The sequence below is a fragment of the Nanorana parkeri genome, unplaced genomic scaffold (assembly GCF_000935625.1).
Source record: "Nanorana parkeri isolate BGI_ZX_2015 unplaced genomic scaffold, ASM93562v1 scaffold13, whole genome shotgun sequence".
NCBI lineage: Eukaryota > Metazoa > Chordata > Amphibia > Anura > Dicroglossidae > Nanorana > Nanorana parkeri.
Genome location: NW_017306281.1, coordinates 2,513,497 through 2,531,595, shown reverse-complemented (window position 1 = coordinate 2,531,595; position 18,099 = coordinate 2,513,497). Strand labels below are relative to the sequence as shown.

General features: G+C 41.4%; 1 protein-coding gene across 1 annotated transcript in view; it reads left to right on the top strand.

The window, feature by feature from the left end:
* The window catches only part of KNTC1 (kinetochore associated 1), a 136,874-nt gene that overhangs the window by 102,897 nt on the left and 15,878 nt on the right, over positions 1–18,099 (top strand). The window contains 9 exon segments of the mRNA XM_018556904.1: positions 1,143–1,359; positions 1,469–1,542; positions 5,338–5,548; positions 9,509–9,621; positions 10,204–10,253; positions 11,937–12,015; positions 15,005–15,123; positions 15,628–15,763; positions 17,835–17,930. Coding sequence (XP_018412406.1) covers positions 1,143–1,359; positions 1,469–1,542; positions 5,338–5,548; positions 9,509–9,621; positions 10,204–10,253; positions 11,937–12,015; positions 15,005–15,123; positions 15,628–15,763; positions 17,835–17,930 — 1,095 coding nt within the window.

Here is an 18,099-nt window from a genome sequence, read left to right as displayed (position 1 = left end):
TATAGAATTCAAAGTGTGTACTTTCTTTTCCACAAAACTGTGTGTGTGTAATAAAGATTGTATCCATATCTACGTTTTATATAGTACAATTTTTTTTTTTTATTTATTTATGCATACTAGTCTCTACATTTAAACCAGTATTGTCTGGCTAAAGTTGTTCAGTCTAAAGGTGCCCATACAGCTTATGATTATCGGACGAATAGTCGTACGATTTTCGTACGGCAGCCCCATCCTGCCCCGATGATCGCAAGATTAATTTAGCCGTAATTAACGAAAAGCACCTGGACGAAATGCGGTAATTGATTTGCCGTATTTTCGTTAGAGCAAGCGCAGTATAGATCGTACGACTTTTGACGGACGGAAACGCCAGCAACCTTACGAAAATCGTACGATCTAGCAAAGTTTTCAAACATGCTTGACCGTCAAAAGTCCTACGATTGTACCGTACTGTCGGTCGGACACTGCAATGCACACATACGATTATCGGCCAAAAAGTCGCTCGCATTGCGAAAATCATCCGATAATCGTAAGGTGTATGGGCACCTTTTAAGGTGCCCATACACCTTACGATTATCGGACGATAATCGTATGCAATCGACTTTTCGTAGGACAATTGTAACGTGTGAATAGAGTGCCCGACCGATAGTACTGTACAATCGTACGACTTTTGACGGTCAAGCATGTTTGAAAACTTTGGTCGATCGTATGATGTTTGCATGGTTGGTGGCGTTTCCGTCCGTCAAAAGTCGTACGATTAACACTGCGCAAACGAAAATAATTGCGGTTAATTACCGCAAGTCGTCCAGGTGTTTTTTTTTAACTACCGCTGATTGAACCTTTTGATAATCGGGGCAGGATGGGGCCGTCGTACGAAAATCGTACGATGGTTCGATCATCGGACAAAAAAGTTTTGTCCGATAATCGTAAGGTGTATGGGCACCTTAACACGTCTTAGAAGCAGAAGGTAGACATTCACCTCTAAATCTTATGTCTCATATTTTTGTGAACATTGTAGTGTTGACAATTATCTGTTTTGAGTCTGTATCTGGAATGAAAGCTGTGCAAATACAATACAAACTGATTAAGATAAATTCGGTCTTGGCCTAAGTTCTTTATTTTTTTCTTTATTTTTCGAATTTTAGGTTTCACTGGACACTTTATATATGAACGCTGTCAAACATGTGTTTGAGAAAAGTTTACGACCCAAAGCACTCAAACTTAAAAATAATGAATGCTCTTCCCTTCTTAACAAAGAAACTGCAAAAACTGTGCTCACTATACAGTCATACCTTCAGTCTATTAGTAACCCAGAGTGGGCTGCAGCTATAGCTCACAGAATTGCACAAGAGCTTCCAACAGGTATGTAGCGCAGATCAGTCTATGTGCAGTGTACAAAGGTAATATGATGGTCTTCAAGTTTTTAATTTACCTTTAGGCAAATCTGTTTTAAATTATGATTTTGTTTTAGGACCAGATAAAATCCACGCATTAAAATTTTGCTTGCATTTGGCTGAAAACTGGAAAAGCAACACATCTCCTAAGGTAATGCAAACACTAATAAAAATGTATAATACCACTGAGAAATAAGTAATTGTTTTCACTGCATTATATATTTTAGCTGTCTGTGCTTTATTAATGTTAAATGTTTAAGACTTATGTTTACAAACATGTTGTGTGGTTGATCAATACTGTATTCACCCTGCTATTAAATAAAAAAAACTTTACTTCTCTTTGGCTAATCTGGAGCCATGTGTGCACTTCATTAGCTCTCCTCCTGCCCTCATTTCACACAAGTGTGAGACACCTACAGCATTAAGGAGAAGTTGACACAGACTCGCGGAAGAGGGCGCTGGAGATGAATTGTGCTCTATATTTCCTATAGGCTCTACAGCGTTGTCCTGCTGTCCGCTGTTTTTCCCCTGATACTTAACATTGGTCTAGGATCGTAAGTATTCTAGGGAAAAAGTGCTACAGTGGCTTACAAAAGTATTCACCCCCCTTGGCATTTTTCCTACTTTGTTACATTACCACCAGGAATTAAAACAGATTTCTGGGAGGTTTCTATCATTTGAGCTACACAACATACCTACCACTTTGAAGATGCAAAATATTTTTTATTGTGATACAAACAAGAAATAAGACAAGAAAAACAGAAAACTTGACCCCCCCCAAGTCAATACATTGTAGAGCCACCTTGTGCAGAAATTACAGCTGCCTCTCTATAATCTCTATAACTTTGGCATATCTAGCCACTGGGATTTCTGCCCATTTTTCAAGGCAAAACTACTCCAGCTCCTTCAAGTTGGACAAGTTTCGCTGGTCTACAGCAATCTTTAAATCATGCCACAGATTCTCAATGCATTGAAGTCCTCAAACGGAAGGTGGAGGAGCACAAGGTCTCCAAAATCAACCAGCTCCGTGATGTCGTCATGGAGGAGTGGAAGAGGACTCCAGTGGCAACCTTTGCAGCTCTGGTGAACTCCATGCCCAAGAGGGTTAGGGCAGTGCTGGAAAATAATGGTGGCCACACACAATATTGACACTTTGGGCCCAATTTGGACATTTTCACTTAGGGGTGTACTCACTTTTGTTGCCATCGGTTTAGACATTAATGGCTGTGCTGAGTTATTTTGAGGGAACAGCAAATGTACACTGATATACAAGCTGTACACTCACTACTTTACAATGTAGCAAAGTGGCATTTCTTCAGTGTTGTCACATGAAATGATATAATAAAATATTTACAAAAATGTGAGGGGTGTACTCACTTCTGTGAGATACTGTACCTTGAGAATGAAGTCATTTGTACTGACACAGTGGTTACTAACATTCTTTCACTGATACAAAATAACAAGATACCCAACCTAATTATTTGTACTTTAAAAAAACACCATATTAATAATATATACTAATATGTTTCAATGGGTACAACCAAATAATATATAAGGAATATAGGTTGAATATTGTAAAAATATATTTTAAAAAATATAACCGGTACCTAGTAATTCATACTATGTCCAGTTATTTACAAATGGTGATCAGCTGATCTCGACCTCCTTGACATCACAGAGCTCTCCTCCAATCGCCACTCTCCATCCTCATACAGGAGGCCGTGGCGGGAGGTGAGCTTGGTCTCCTGCAATGCTGACAGCGCTCTCCTCCCCCACCTCTCGGCATACTGGTACCTTCTCTCCTCCCTGCTGGGTGCCGGCCGGCATCGCAAGGCACAAAGACTGGCACCCAGCAGGGAGGAAAGAAGCTGGGATACACTGAATTTTCAGGCACAGTTTCGGGTCATCATGGCACTTTCGGCATTTTGCCAATAGTGCTGTTTTTGGCCAAAATGTTTCGGCGGCTGAAATTTTGGATCAATCTCTAAAATAAAATCCTTACTCTGATTCTGCGTCTTCTTCGCCAAAAGGGCAGTCCGATGATTGCATACTTAGACGATCTTTTGTTTCGCAAACTGTCTTCTCTGACTTTGGAAACCAATGTGTCCACAGTACTAAGAAACTTACAGGACTTTGGATGAATGCTGAACATCGAGAAATCAGCCCTAATTTCATTGCATCGCCTGGGGTACTTGGATTTACTTTTAAATGCATGCCTGGCCAAGGTTTTTCTTCCCCCGGACAATTCAACCAAGTTGCAGAGTCAAATTCGCCTGCTTCTTTCTCAAAGATGGTGCAGTTTTTGGCCTAATTGTGTCCACCTTCAAAGCGGTTCGGTTTGCTTGGTTTCACTACATGTTTCAATGGAACATTCTCACATTGTGGGACAATTCTAATCTGTCTCTGGTTAAGATGATCAGGTTGAGTTCCCAAGCTAGCATATCTCTGTCCTGGTGGATGATTTCTCCTAAGGGAATTCCTTTCTTCCTAGTCACTGGAGGGTTGTCACAATGGATGCCAGTCTTTTGGTTTGAGGAGGTGTTCTGGATCATTTGTTCAGTTTGGGTTGCTAGTCACAGGAGGAATCCAAACTACCCATCGACATCCTGGAGTTGTGGGAAATTTGCCGTATGTTGTCTCATTGGATCTCCCTTTTCCCGGATTTTCCGGTTCGGATCCGATAAGAAAATGCCACGGCAGTGGCTAACATCAATCATTAGGTTTTTTCACTAAATTTGTCAGCACTGGGGAATGCCAGATGTGGACCTTCTGGCATTTCAGTTTAACAAGAAGGTGGACAGATTTGTGTCCAGATTGAGGGCTCTGTGTGATCAATATACCCTGATCTATTCCTTTCTTCCTATCTTTAAAGTAAAAATAAGTATTTTTAACCCTGTAAATGTTAGATTCAATCTGTATGATATGCCCTATAAAATCATTAAAATATTGTACTAGTAATGACCATCTCCAGTGTGATCTCCATGTGTGGGGAAAAAAGTAAGATTTAATTAAAATTTACATTGAAACTGTAACCTAAAAGCAGAAAATTGATTGTAGGCAGTTTTTTTGGTAGAAGAGACTTAAAATGCCTCTTCTGTCCAAATCTCCTTTCAATTTTTATTCAAGAATGTTGTTTTCCCTAACACTGCCTACTACACATGCACAGATCAGTGTACAGGATGGTACAACTCATTTGCACATTTGGTGAAAGAGGAAGATGCCATCTGGGGGAGCGGCTTACTGTAATTATGGTTATGCCAGCTGTAGTTTAAAGAGGCATAACATGGAGCTGTTGCCACTGAACGTGAGCGAACCTATAGGTAGGTTTGCCTTTATTTGCAGGTTTTTCCCTCCGCACCCCCTTCCTTTATTATCATCATTCCCCCTTTTACTATCAGGGTAATTAGAGTTCTTTTCAGTTAGAAATAATATGATGTTAGTCAGTACTGGGACATGCTACTTTGGAGCTAAAGGATGTAGGTCACTATGTCTTAATGGTGTGGTCTTTTTACATAGCTATAGGCCCGACATTGCAGTGAGAGGATTTAGTCGCTCCCAGTACTTGTGAAGTGTCTTTTGCTCCAGGCTGAGTGCTGTAGAACTTGCATATGTCATACAGCCTGTAGAGTGATCATTCTTTCAGGATCCAGCCATTATTTGCAGGAATGTGTGAGTCACCTTACTTTGCATTGCATTAACAGCTTCTGTTAACTTACCAATGACTCGGCAATATATGAATTCAAAATATTGATAAGTGAATCAGTTTGCAAGCCAGACTAACTACAAATATCTTGTCCAGGCTGTGGAGAATAATTGCTGAGGTTACAGCAGAAGAACTGAGCACTTAAAAAAAACAAAATCATTGACACGTGGTAAACATGCTACTTTGTAAAGATGTTTTGTGAATTGGTTTGTAATTTTGTTTTCTTTTTTGTAACATTTTAAGGTGGATGCTTACGAAAGGGCTGAAGTGCTGATAAAGAAGCTTACTGTGCAGTACCAACGTTCAGCCACAGAAAATGTTCTGATAACGCACAAACTAAATACTCCTGACTTTTTGAAACAGATTGGAAAACCAACCAACCTCATTGTTTCACTATATGAACACGTTAGTGTGGAAGAAAGGATACGAAATCCAACAGGCAGGGGTTATCCAGGTCTGACTAGTCAAGTGTTGATTCTAAAATTTAATTGTAAATGTTCTACCTAAAAGATAAAACAAAATGCATGGTATTACCTTTTATTAGCCAGAAAAACTTCTTCTGTGGCCCTCTCATTCAGGCCTGGTTCACACTGAGCGTTTTTAAGCACTTTTTCTGCCATAAACGCTCAAAAAATATGCCCAAAAGAAAAATCCCATTCATTTTTAAGGCCCTGTTTACATCTGAGCGTTTTGTCACAAAAAGCAAAATGCCTATCACTGGAAAAAGTACATGAGCTTTTTTTTGGCATATTACAGCTCATTTTGGCCCCATAGACTCAATAGGAAACTCTTGAAAATGCGTTTTTGCGCGTTTCTGATTACCATCAATGAGCTGCAATCTGCCCATTTTATTTATGCGCATAAAACGCGCAAAAAAAAAAGTGCATAAAAAATGCTGTGGCCTAGGTGTGAACCCAGGCTAAATGTCACTTTGTGACTTGGGCCTTCATGGATATCCATGGATGTCCAGTGAGACTGCTGCACTGACAAACTAAGGCACTCTTATTTAGCAGGGGGTGGCAATTGGTGAGGCTTAGTTATAATGTGAGAATAAATCAGGGCCTGTGTTTTGGCTAATAGTAGGTGCAGTCTGTAATTGTGTCTGTTTATGGTTCTGACACACATGAGAGGTACGTTTACACTGTCCAGAGCCAACACAATGTTTGTGTCTTTGGCACTCCCATCCTCCATTCAAACATACAGAGGGATGCTTTATGAACAGCCATACTGAAGGCATGTCCCAGAGAAAACAATTATGTGGAGTATTTTCTGCACTTGTTTAGAAAGCAAGTTTGAGCTAAAGCCTGTTGTGGTGCTGGGCAGGCAGGACAGTGTAAAATTATCTCTTCGGAGCAGCAAATGTACATGCTAATATTAGGACAGTTGCTGGGGCAAGGTGTGCAGTTCATGTTTATCACTGTATTGATACTAGTTAGTATATTAGAGGTATTTTTATGTAAATGAATTAAATAGTGGGGATTGTTTTCTGTTTTTAATATAGGATATCTGATCAAGTGTATTTTATACATATTCTAACATTTTCTGATCAGTCTTTGGGTGTTACATTTGGGCATAACATTGAACACATTTCGTTGGTAACATTTTGACAGTATTAGTAAACATCGTACTTCATCAGCATTTTCTTTCTGGTCTGGCAAATACAGAAAATATGTTGTTCTTACTGTTAAGATAGCCTGTCATCTAAAACAAAAATGCATGTTTGAATAGAACTAAATTTGCATACTCATGTCTGCATGTATTTTATATTACAGTTGTGTGCTTTCCAATTTATGTATTATATAGACTAGAGGTGCACCCAAATTACATTATTAAAACCCAAAACAAAATGGAAACATTTTAAAAATACCAAACCTAAAAAAAAAAGATTCTTAAAGGAGAACTAGCGTCCTCCCGTTACCCTAAGCTCAGTATACCGCGAGCTACAGCTCGCGGTATACTGAGACGCCGGAGCGGATCCCGACATGGACGTCGATATCCGCCCAGCTGCAGAGAGCTGTGACCGGATCGAGAGGTGAGCGAACCCGGTATGTGCTCGCTCACCTCCCGATCTACTGAGCCGACCTGTGACAGTCTCATTGTCACAGGTCGGCTAGAACTATGAGGTGAGGGGAAATCACTCATCTCATAGTTCTCCTTTAACCTTTCCAAATTTTTTTTAAATGTTTTAATTTTTTTTTACTTTGGGGGCTTAGGTGAAAAATCAGAGGTCTAAACGGACCCCTGATATTTCCCTTTTAAAATAAAAATAGAGATTGAGGACACAGGGTCCTCTTACTCTTTTTCTGCAGCCCCTGTTATAAATTAACAGGAATCCTCTATTCCGAGGGTTCCTGTCCATTCATACATTGTGGAGATAGTATGTTTACCATGTCCACAATCATGAATGAACAGGAAGTGGTGTAGATCACTCCCATTCATTTATAATTGGGGACACAGTAAACCTACTATGTCCTCAATTATTTCCAAACACTCAGAAATCACTGAGCGTTTGTACCCACTCTCCAACCTGACTTGCTGTCACAGGATGCTGAGCGAGCAGTGCAGGGAGGAGAGCTTGATCTCCTCTGACAGCTGACTCCTCCCCCACACCGCCGGCCCAACTTCCTGTGATAGCTGTCTCCGCCCCACACACCACCGTTCTCCTGATCTGTCATAGGAGGCTGAGTGGGGAGGTGCGGGAGGAGAGCTCAGCCTCCTGTGACAGCACTGACCCCCACACCGCTCTCCTAATCTGTCACATGGGGCGGTACGGGGATTGTGACATGCCAAACGATCACAACGCTTTCCTCCCGCACACTGGGACAAATGCAAACAAATAAAAAAAATAAAGTTTATAAAATTAAAAAGACAAAAAAAATATTTGTTGGTGTGTCATTTTTTAAATAAAAGTTTTTTTATATTATAATCTTCTGAACAAGGGGAACAGACAGCAAAACAAAGGTGACCCTTTTCCTGTGCTATCCAAAACTAAAAAATATTTTTTTGGCTGGAGCTACACTGAAAAAATTTACCTGTTCCGACTTACATGCAATTTCAACTTGAGTAAAAACCTACAGTCCCTATCTTGTATGTAACCCGGGGACAGCCTGTAGTTATATCCTCATCGTCTTCCAAAGGAGCATTAAAAATGTGATTTTCAGAACATGGATTCTGTACCTTCCTATGTTTGAATTACTTAAAGAACAAACATTAAAGAAAATGTTATTAATTTTATTAACCCTTGGAGTGGGGCTTCCTACCCACTGCAAGGGTTAACTGCTCATTTTCGTCTGGGGACTAGAATAAAAAGAGTTACCCGATCCTCCTGACCGGCTTATTAGACTTGTCCTTCCTGCGTCTCTCCCCCTCCACTTCAGGTTCCTGAGTCATCATGTTCTATACTCATTGCATAGGATGTGAGAACACCGATGGACATATCATTGCAGCGGCATAGGAGAAGAGAGGCTGGGGGGGGGCGCTGTGACAGCTGGCCGGCTCTGAGGTTCGGGTGAGTATAACTTTTTTTTTAATTTTAGTCCCTAGATAAGCGGTTAACCCATGCAGTGCGGGGGTAGCCCCAATGCAAGGGTTAATTAAATTTTTTCCCCAAAGTTGTCCTTTAACATATTTGGTGATGCTGATGATGTAGCTGTTTTCAAGGTGCAAGTCTAGCTTTAATTTTGCTTAATTTGTTGTGGCCTCGTTTTGTGCATACAGCATATACTGCTTTCTCATCATACAAAGCCTGTTTTTTTCTTATATAATATAGATTAAATGGGACCCTTGATAAACATTCAAAATTGTCCTTTTCCACTACTTAAGCTGGCCATACACAATTAGATTTTATTTTTTTTATTCAGCCTGTGGGCTGAAAGACATAAATCTCACAGATTGCTCCATCCACACTACCGGTAAACAGTGGCTGTTGTGACCGTGAGTGCGTGTCACTGTCAGAATACATGAACAATACATGGTTGACTGCAGTTACTGTATAGCCTACAATATTTGGCCTTGCCCTTGCTTGTGTAATCGACTTTTGGTAAGCTGACAGGGCTACTCATTGTAAGAATTTCAGCTAATTCACAGGAATTCTAACAGTGTATGGCAAGCCTTATTGTGTATATGTACATCTGGAGCCTGTATTTGTACTATACATTACTTTGTAAAGTGCTACGCAAACTGTTGGTGCTATATAAATCCTGTATAATAATAATTTATCGGTCTAATGTGTTATTTGTGCAAGCTTCTAACTAATGTAATGTTTTGGGTTTATTTCCTTTACGAGATACTGACTTGGAGCACTATCTAAAAAATAAAAAAAATAGACTATGCCAAAAAATCTTTAACATAAACATTTGAAGTGCCATCACAAAATATTTTCTTAAAAATACATAAATCGTATTTATTCATACAGACATTCACGCTGCAGCAAAGCAGATAGCTGAAGTGAACAACTTGAGCATGAGCAAAATTCGAGACCTACTCCTTGACAAATGGCTGTGTCCAACTACCCTACCACAAGCTGTAGTAAGTACATTTATCTAATTTTCCAAAGACCATGGGTTTTATTTACAGATTGGGGTGTTGCTTATACTTGGGCAAAAAATGTAAAGACATACTGTGGTAAATTTGTTTGGTCTGGATTCTTTATTGAAAAAAGGGTGAGAGTTTAATACTACTTTAAATGAGCTGCATTTTGTGGAGTTGGTCTAAGGAACTGCACACACAGTGTTGAAATGTGCTTCACACAGAGGAGAAAATCAAGAGTTGCTTGTAGACGACCATAGAAGTTGTAGCTTTTGCATACAGGCGGAACGGGTGATAGATCCCAGGAGCTGCACACAGGGTAGAAGGGTGGGAGGTTCTAGCAGCTGCCTCTGCCCCGCAGGGGAGAAGGGTGGCAGTTTCCAGGATCTGTGTAGAGAGAAAAAGAAAAGTTTATCTGCTGATACATACGTCATTGTATCTGAATTGTAATCTGTATGCATGCAACACAGCTCTACACACACAGAAAGACGGCCTATTTCATTATGCAATTTTATGTGTTCTTTAATGCTATGTCAGCTTACACTTGTATTTTTAAGTATATAGGTTGTCTTATTTTTCTAGAAAGACAAAGATGTATATGGTGACATACAAGGGGATGAAGACCTCAGCAGGTATGTTGTATGCCAATTTGACATCTGTGGGGGTTTTGTTTTTTCAATAACTCACGATGAAACCATACAATTGATACATTGTTATGAGCACCAGAGAACAGTTTTGGGATTCAAGGACTACAGCAACTCTATTAGAAAAGTGAGCATCCTCACTTTCACCAGCGGTAGGTATAGCCCCCTAAAGCATAGACTCTAATGACCACTCCCATTTTCACAAAAAAAACTTCAAAGAGGCATGGATTTGCCACGTAACGGTTTGCTGCTCTGGAGTTTCCTACACTGATGACTGTTAACAAAAAGTGGAGTAAAGTAATGTCTAGCAAGATCACATTCCATAAACATGCAATTCATGATGACACTGTTCTTCCTTCTGGAGGGTGGCTACTTTTGTTCCCCATGGTCCCTGTGCGTTCTAAAGTAGCCACTGCTCCAAGATCACTCCCGTGATGAACTACAATCTTATGTTTAGTTTACTAATTTCTATTAAGATTGTAGTCCACGGGAGTGAGCTAGGAGCAGTGGCTGCTTTACAAAACACACAAGGACCATGGGGAACAAAAGTTGACACAATGATTAGGTAGGTGCTACGTGTCAAAGTAACATCCACATGAATGGCAGGACCCAAGGTTTCTCAGCAGAACATGTCCCAATGCAACACTACTTCTTCCCATTGTGCATACTGGTGCCATCTCTTCCTTGGGTAAGCAACACACACAAACTTAATTTATCAGACAAGGCCACCTTTATCCATTGCTCCGTTGGTCCAGCTCTGATGCTCACATGCCCATTGTAGTGGTGGACACGGGTCAGCATGGGCACCCAGACTTGTCTGCATTGTGTGTTTGGACTCCTTTCTGTAGGATCCAGCATTAGCTTTTTCAGCAATTTGACCTACAGTAGTTCTTCTTTGGATTGGACTATCTGGAACAGTCTTTGCTCCCCATGTGCATCGATGAGTCTTGCCCCGCCCGCCCCCCCGTGTCCCTGTCACTGGTTCACCACTTTTCATTCCTTGAATGGGAACACCCTACAAGAGCTGCAGTTTTGGAGTTGCTCTGACCCAATCATCTAGCCATCACAATTTGGCCCTTCCCAAAGTCGCTCAAATCCTTACGCTTGCCCATTTCTACTGCTTCCAACACATCAACTTCAGGGTGTGTGTGTAGGGAGCGAGAGTACAGTGGCAGAGTGCAAAGATCACATAATTACATCCATCCAGGTGAGTTGCATGTTTACGTACACTGTACGTCGTCAGTCACGAAGGGGTTAAACATGAACTCTACATTTTGCTAACCTAGTAAATATTGAAATTAGTTGTTTTTTTTTTTACGCTTATAAAGCAACTAGAGACTATCATTGTAAAATCATTAGAGGTGATAACTGGTACAAAAAGTATAATGTACTTTATTCTGTAGAAGTAATACATTAGTCTTGCTTTTAAGTTCCTCATTGCTTTTAATTGTACACAGTGACAACAAACATTCCAAAGTTTCACCCCATGTAACACAACCGTAGACTATTCAAACATATATACTTATTAAAGTGTAAACTGACATTTTGATTCCTTTAAATTGGTTTGCTAGGTCAGTGGTTATTCCAGTGCACCATAAATACATTGGGGTAGTATAGCATTGCAGATCATTCTGGTTCAGTAATTATAATGGCGTGTCTTTTTGCTTACAGAGTACTATATCTTCTCCAACCTCACCCTGTAGATTTCAGCTCAAGAATGCTATATGCGATTGCAACTTCTACAACTTCTGTAAGTGTTTTAATTGGATCCCTAATTATGAATGTGAACAGATATATACATTTTTGTCTACTAAGAGATAAAAAAAAACAATAATTTTAAATGACCTAGCTATGAATGTACTTTAAATGTCACTTTTTGTTATTTGTTTTGTCACAATGTTGTCAGTACCCTTTTTCTTATTCATTAGACCTGCACTGCACTTGCTGAAGATATAATAGTTGATTAATTTTAGAAAGCTATTGTTTTACTCCTGAGTCACTGGATCAGAGGGGTCTACACCCTAGGACGGGTGAGGCGACATGACCCGTGCCCTAGTCTTCTGCAGAAGACTATGAGAGTCTCCAAGATGGAGACTCTCATAGTTTAGAGTTAGGACCGCACTATAAGAGGTGCCTTGGCGCGGCTGTGCGGCTTTCACATTTTCTGCAGAAGACGTGTATCCAAACCTCTGTTGTTAACCTTAGTGGTGAGACAAGTTTTTTTTACATGCTGGCTTGTGGGTGTGCCATGATAACTTTCTACTGTTTTACATGGCACTATGTGTCCCCAGTTATTTACAAACACTGGAGTGATCAACTGATCGCTCCAGTGTTTGTCCTGCACATCACTGATATGTACCGATCCTCTGCCGCTCGGCCACGCACACAGGGGGGCTCAGCTTCTCCTCTGGATCTCCGCTGCTCTCCCGGGCAAAGGCAGTAGGGAATCCGAGGAGAAGTGAGGAAAGCACTTCAGCCGGTGGGTGGGGGGGCATTCGGATGGAGCCACTATCACAGCAGCACACCGAGCGGTGAGGAGAGATCTGACAGCCGGCGGCTCTCTCTCCTCACCGCATGTGCTGCTGTGACAGCGGCTCTGTCCGAATGCCCCCCGCCGCTAAGTTGCACTGCAATGGCATGCATAGCATTGTGATTCCGCGTGTTCCGATGCGGGCGATCGAACTGTGGGTGGGAGGTGCGTTTGGGATGCCATTCAAAAGATCCACCCAGTCTCCATACAATACGAGAGCTGGAGTTGATCCTCAGCCTGGAGTCCAGTGTGGGCTGCTGTGCTGTGACGGAGCTCCATCCATATGGGCAATGCTTGTATAGCTCCCTTGCATGCCCTGTAGAGGTTCTGGGAGTCAGAATGTGACATCACTCCGGTCCAGGCACCTCTACATGACATGCAAGGAAGTTGTATGTATGGATGGAGCTCCCTCATGGCCGTAGCCCCAGTCCATCCCACCTCAAGCAGACTCGGCACTAGGCAGCATATTTTGAATGGCTTCTTGGCAAGAGAACTGACAGGAGGAGCCTCTCACCTAGCACAGTGGAAAGCACACGGCGACCCACTGAACTCGGAGTCGTGACCCACTTTTGGGTCACGACCCACCAGTTGAGAACAATGGATTAAAGGACCAATTTCCACCCTACTTAGCAATCAGTGGCTTTAATGTATTGGCTGTTGAAGCCAAGGTTCTGAGAGACAGGGGCATCTCTGATTTGGTGATTCCCTTGATGTTGAACACTGGTTAGCCGTTTTCTTGCAAGGTCCAATGCCCCCTCGGCACTGCCGGTTAGAGGGAGATCTCCTTCCGACCGGAAGTTCCGGTATTGGAGCATTTGTACGAGTACTCGGCCAAATAAGCGGTATCAGCGCATCCCTAATTGAAAGTCATGCTTCACCTGTTGAGTCTCGGCATCTAACCTAGGATATTCTCTGTTGGTCTTGATCAGCATTTGGCCCTCAGCACCAATAGTGGTCACAATTCTGCTCTTGTATTCTTATTCCAGAGACCATTGGATTCTCAATCCTTGGTTTCCCTGTGATTCCATGGGATCTGAATCTGATTCTCTTGGAACTTCACATATCGCCATTTGAACCAGTTAGAGACATTCCATTTTCTACTCTCGCTCACAAGGTGGAGTTTTATGTAGCCATCATCTCTGCAAGATGAGTTTCTGAACTGGCAGTCTTGTTCTGCAAAGAACCTTATTTGCAGCCCAGAACCTTTCTTACCTAACGTAGTTTTGGCCTTTCACCTTAACTAGGACATCATTCAAGGTTCAAGGTGGATGTTCAGGGTTCAGCTTCTGGTATGAGGTCCTTTTAGGTGGCTCTTTAAGCTGCAGGCAGTCCCCAATTCTGTTGTTTTTCTTAGGCCTGTTAGCATGGTTTGCGGTCTTGTCCACCCCTCAGTTGGGTTCTGCTTGACCATCCCATAGACTTCCTGTGTCCTTTAATACATGAGAAAGTAAATAGGATTTTTGTACTCGCTGTAAAATCCTTTGCTTAGAGACTATTGTGGGACACAGGTCCCACCCCTTTGTGTTTATGATAATGCTGTCGGTACTGCTTTGCTGCAAAACTGTTGCATGGTGGGAGTAGGAGGGATCTTCCCAGGAAAGTTTTGTTTGCCAGTGACCAATTCTCCTGTAGGCAGCAATATAACCTGCAGATTTAAGATTTCCTGTGTCCCTCAATTGACTCCAAGAAAACTAAATCACGGTGAGTGCAAAAATCTTATTTTTGTGGAGTTTAGTGAATGTACTCAGCTAAGGGCTTCTAAAATTTCTTATGGTCTTCTTTCATTAGATTTGTGAAACTCAAAGATCTGTATCACAGCCTTTACAAAGAGACGGGGGGGGGGGGGGGGGCGCTTTGAATGCATCTCTGTTACATTTTTACTTGAGATTGTAACAAGAGAAATAGGGGCACCCAAGGTTGGTGGGAGTACCCAAATCACAAGGATGGATGGGAACGGAGCCAAAAACTGGGCAGAATGATGTCGACACAGGCTTCCTCAAGTAATATTAAAGGGTGACTAATTTTACCTGACTCCACATATAACTTTGAGTGGACTGACCCTTTACCTTGGGCAAGTGTTATTGATCTGGATCTTACTAAAAAGCTGGTTTACTACATAAGATTTGTGATAATGTATGCAAATACTTATATATAATACTTATATATTCCATATCAGGCACCTTCTTATTGAAGCTTTCTCTTTTAACAGCCCATTGGAGAGAATAAACTGACATTTGCACACAGAAGTCGTGCTTTGCAGTGTTTGATCCATTTAGCTGACACAGATACTGTGGTATCGCTTGTCAAAAAACCTATTGACCAAGTGAAGTAAGTTAATTCTATGAGATAGATCCTGTATTTTATCTATTGTGATTGTTTTCATCTTAGAAAATATGTTGTATTTTAATAGGGTTTTGATAAATACATTCTAGATTGCAGCTGATGTTATAATATGACTCCTATGAATCCTCAATACATAGACAGTAAAACTGAGCTAACACAGTTTGATGTGAGATAATATCCAAGATCCAGTGACATTTTGAGTTACTGACATTTAACAAGTAGCAAATTAGAAGTTTTGGTTTAATTCTGTCATCTCTAGTCTACCTGCTTGCACTGGATCAATGTCTTAAAATTATTATAATCGAAGATGGCCGGGCATCTAGCTTTTTCAGAAGGAGGTCAGTCTCTTATCATTATACATTATTTTTATTTTTAAAAGCCTGGATCATGCTACAATACGTTGATCTAAACATATAGTGCTCTGGCTTACAAGCAGAAGTTAGATTTTTTTTTTTGTATTCTCTGATCACGCTTTTTTTTTTTCTTAAGGTATTACCTAAAGTGCTGCATTTACTTGTCAGAGTTTGAAATCTTGAACATACCGTATACCCTTGAATCATTCCACAGCAGTCCAAAAGAGGGAATGATTAAAGGTCTTTGGAAAAACCACAGCCATGAAGCAAGGGTAAGTCTGATGATAAATGACTGAATATGAGCCTCTTATGGATGATATCCACTGTTTATTACATTTTACCATGTTCTCAGGTGCTAACCTTGGGCCAATGGGAGTGTAAAATGAATGTATATATTTAGAAGCCTTCATACACTACTTTTCTTAGGCCTGCTGATTAAGGAGAGTATTGAGAGAGTAAAACATTCTATCCCTGATGCCTAGAGCCGACCTGGGTTGCTGCAGCTGTACCTCCAGCTCTGGCTGGAGCTACAGGCCGGGGAGGGGGTGGACGCAGCTGGCTCTCACCTGTGCAGGGAAAGGCGCAGCCAGGGAGGCTCCTGATATTGTCTGCACCACATCTGTGCCCATCCTGCTGATGGCAGGCATTAGCCTGCTATCAGCTGAGTTTGGGTCAGAGGAGTAAATTAGTAAATGGATTGGCTATACTTTTCTTTGCTCATAAATTTGCAGATTACTATCCATTTTTTTTAATGGATTACTTATATCGAAAGTAGGGATGCACCGATACCAGTTTTTCGGTACGAGTACCGATATTTTTTTTTCCGGTATGGGCCGAGGCTGCCTGACTTGCTAGCCACTCAGGAAGCCATGCGGCAAGTCACCAGGTGCAATCCAGCTTCCTGATTGGCTAGGAAGCCGTCTTCACTTGTTGCTGGGCAGCATGGCTTCCTGACCAATCGGGAAGTTGGGAGGTGAGTCACTACATGCCGCCCAGCTTCCTGATTGGTTAGGAATCCAGTCTGCCGAGCAACAAGTGAAGCCGGCTGCCTAGCCAGCCGGGAGGCAGATCATAACCAACCTCCCAACTTCCTGATTGGAAAGGAAGCCGGCTCAATGCCCCCTCGGCACTGCCGGTTAGAGGGAGATCTCCTTCCGACCTGAAGTTCCGGTATAGGACCATTTGAATGAATACTCGGCCAAATACGCGGTATCAGCGCATCCCTAATTGAAAGCATTTTTTTTATTATTTTAAGTGTGAAAAGAAACCCAAAGCCCCTTTCCATTCACTCCCAAACACGCAAAGCAAGTTGATAATACATAATTGCTAACTTAAAACTGGAAAAGCACTTGAAGTTGCCTGTGCAGAGATTCTAAGGGGTTACCACAGAAGATCTTGTTAGATTTATATTATGTATAACTCTGTTACTCCATTAGACTTAGGATTCATAATTTGGGTCCACATAGCAGGCTAGTGTTGAATTTATTGATAGTATCTATTATATCATGTCAGTAGCATAATAGTTAGGGAGTCTCTGCACTTGAAATTGTAGAAACATATTTAGGTACATTAAACCCTGTGAAGGGTAAACAGTTGGGTTATTCATTGAAACGTGCTTTTGGGAGGCCAAGGTATATGCTGAAGTATGTCCAACCACTGGACATATGGAATGGAAGCTGCGTCAAAAAAGAAAGGCAGAGGGAAAGGACTAAAGGACTAGCCCCTACAATTGCATGTGGTCTCTTTCTTTGTATCTGATCTTTTTCCATTACTGACTTATGCCTCGTTCTGCACTTTCTTCCATCTTTGTGTGTGTGTGAGGAAAAGTGCACCGATACCGAATATTTGGGCGAGTACTCTTACTCGCCCAAATGCTCCGATACTTAACTCCGATACCGAAACTTCCGGTCAGAGGAAGCTTCCCAGGCCATCAGGAAGCCGGGCGACAGGTTACGCCGACTGACTTTCTGATAATCGGCTAAAGTCAGGGCTCAAAGTCCACCCTTTGTCCTTTAACGTTTAGAAACATTTACTGCCTACTGTGGCACTTGCATTAGACCTTTATAAGATAGGTGGAAGGGCTTTGTGTGTGTGGCTTAATCTTGGCTTAAAGTGAAGTTGAGGAGCTGTGTTCAGCCTAGGATCCAAAGGGCTCCGCATGGATCTTTATGAAGATTAGTACTTGTGCATTAGTCCTTTTGTTACCTTAGGGGCTTTTATTCCATACCTGTTTTTGTGTTAGCAGGAAGAGAGAGACAATCTGAACTCTTGACTATAGAGTATGTCACCTGTATGCATTTTCCTTGCTGTTCCTTTGCTTATTATTCTCTCCTCCTGATTCAGGCAGTAAGATTGGTAACAGAGCTCAGTCTGGAATATCAAGTTTATGATCCTCAGCTCTGGAGTGGATTATTGCAAAAGTTACTTGGATTTAACATGGTAAGCATTGGTTCCGAATAACAGAATGGAAGGAACTCTATAATAATGTTGTGTTTTCTTAAAATTTAAATGATACATAGATTACTAATCACCATTCCTCCAGTCCAATAACTAGTTTATGCAAATCAGGTATTCCAATCCTGTTTTCTTGCACCTCACAACCACAGGG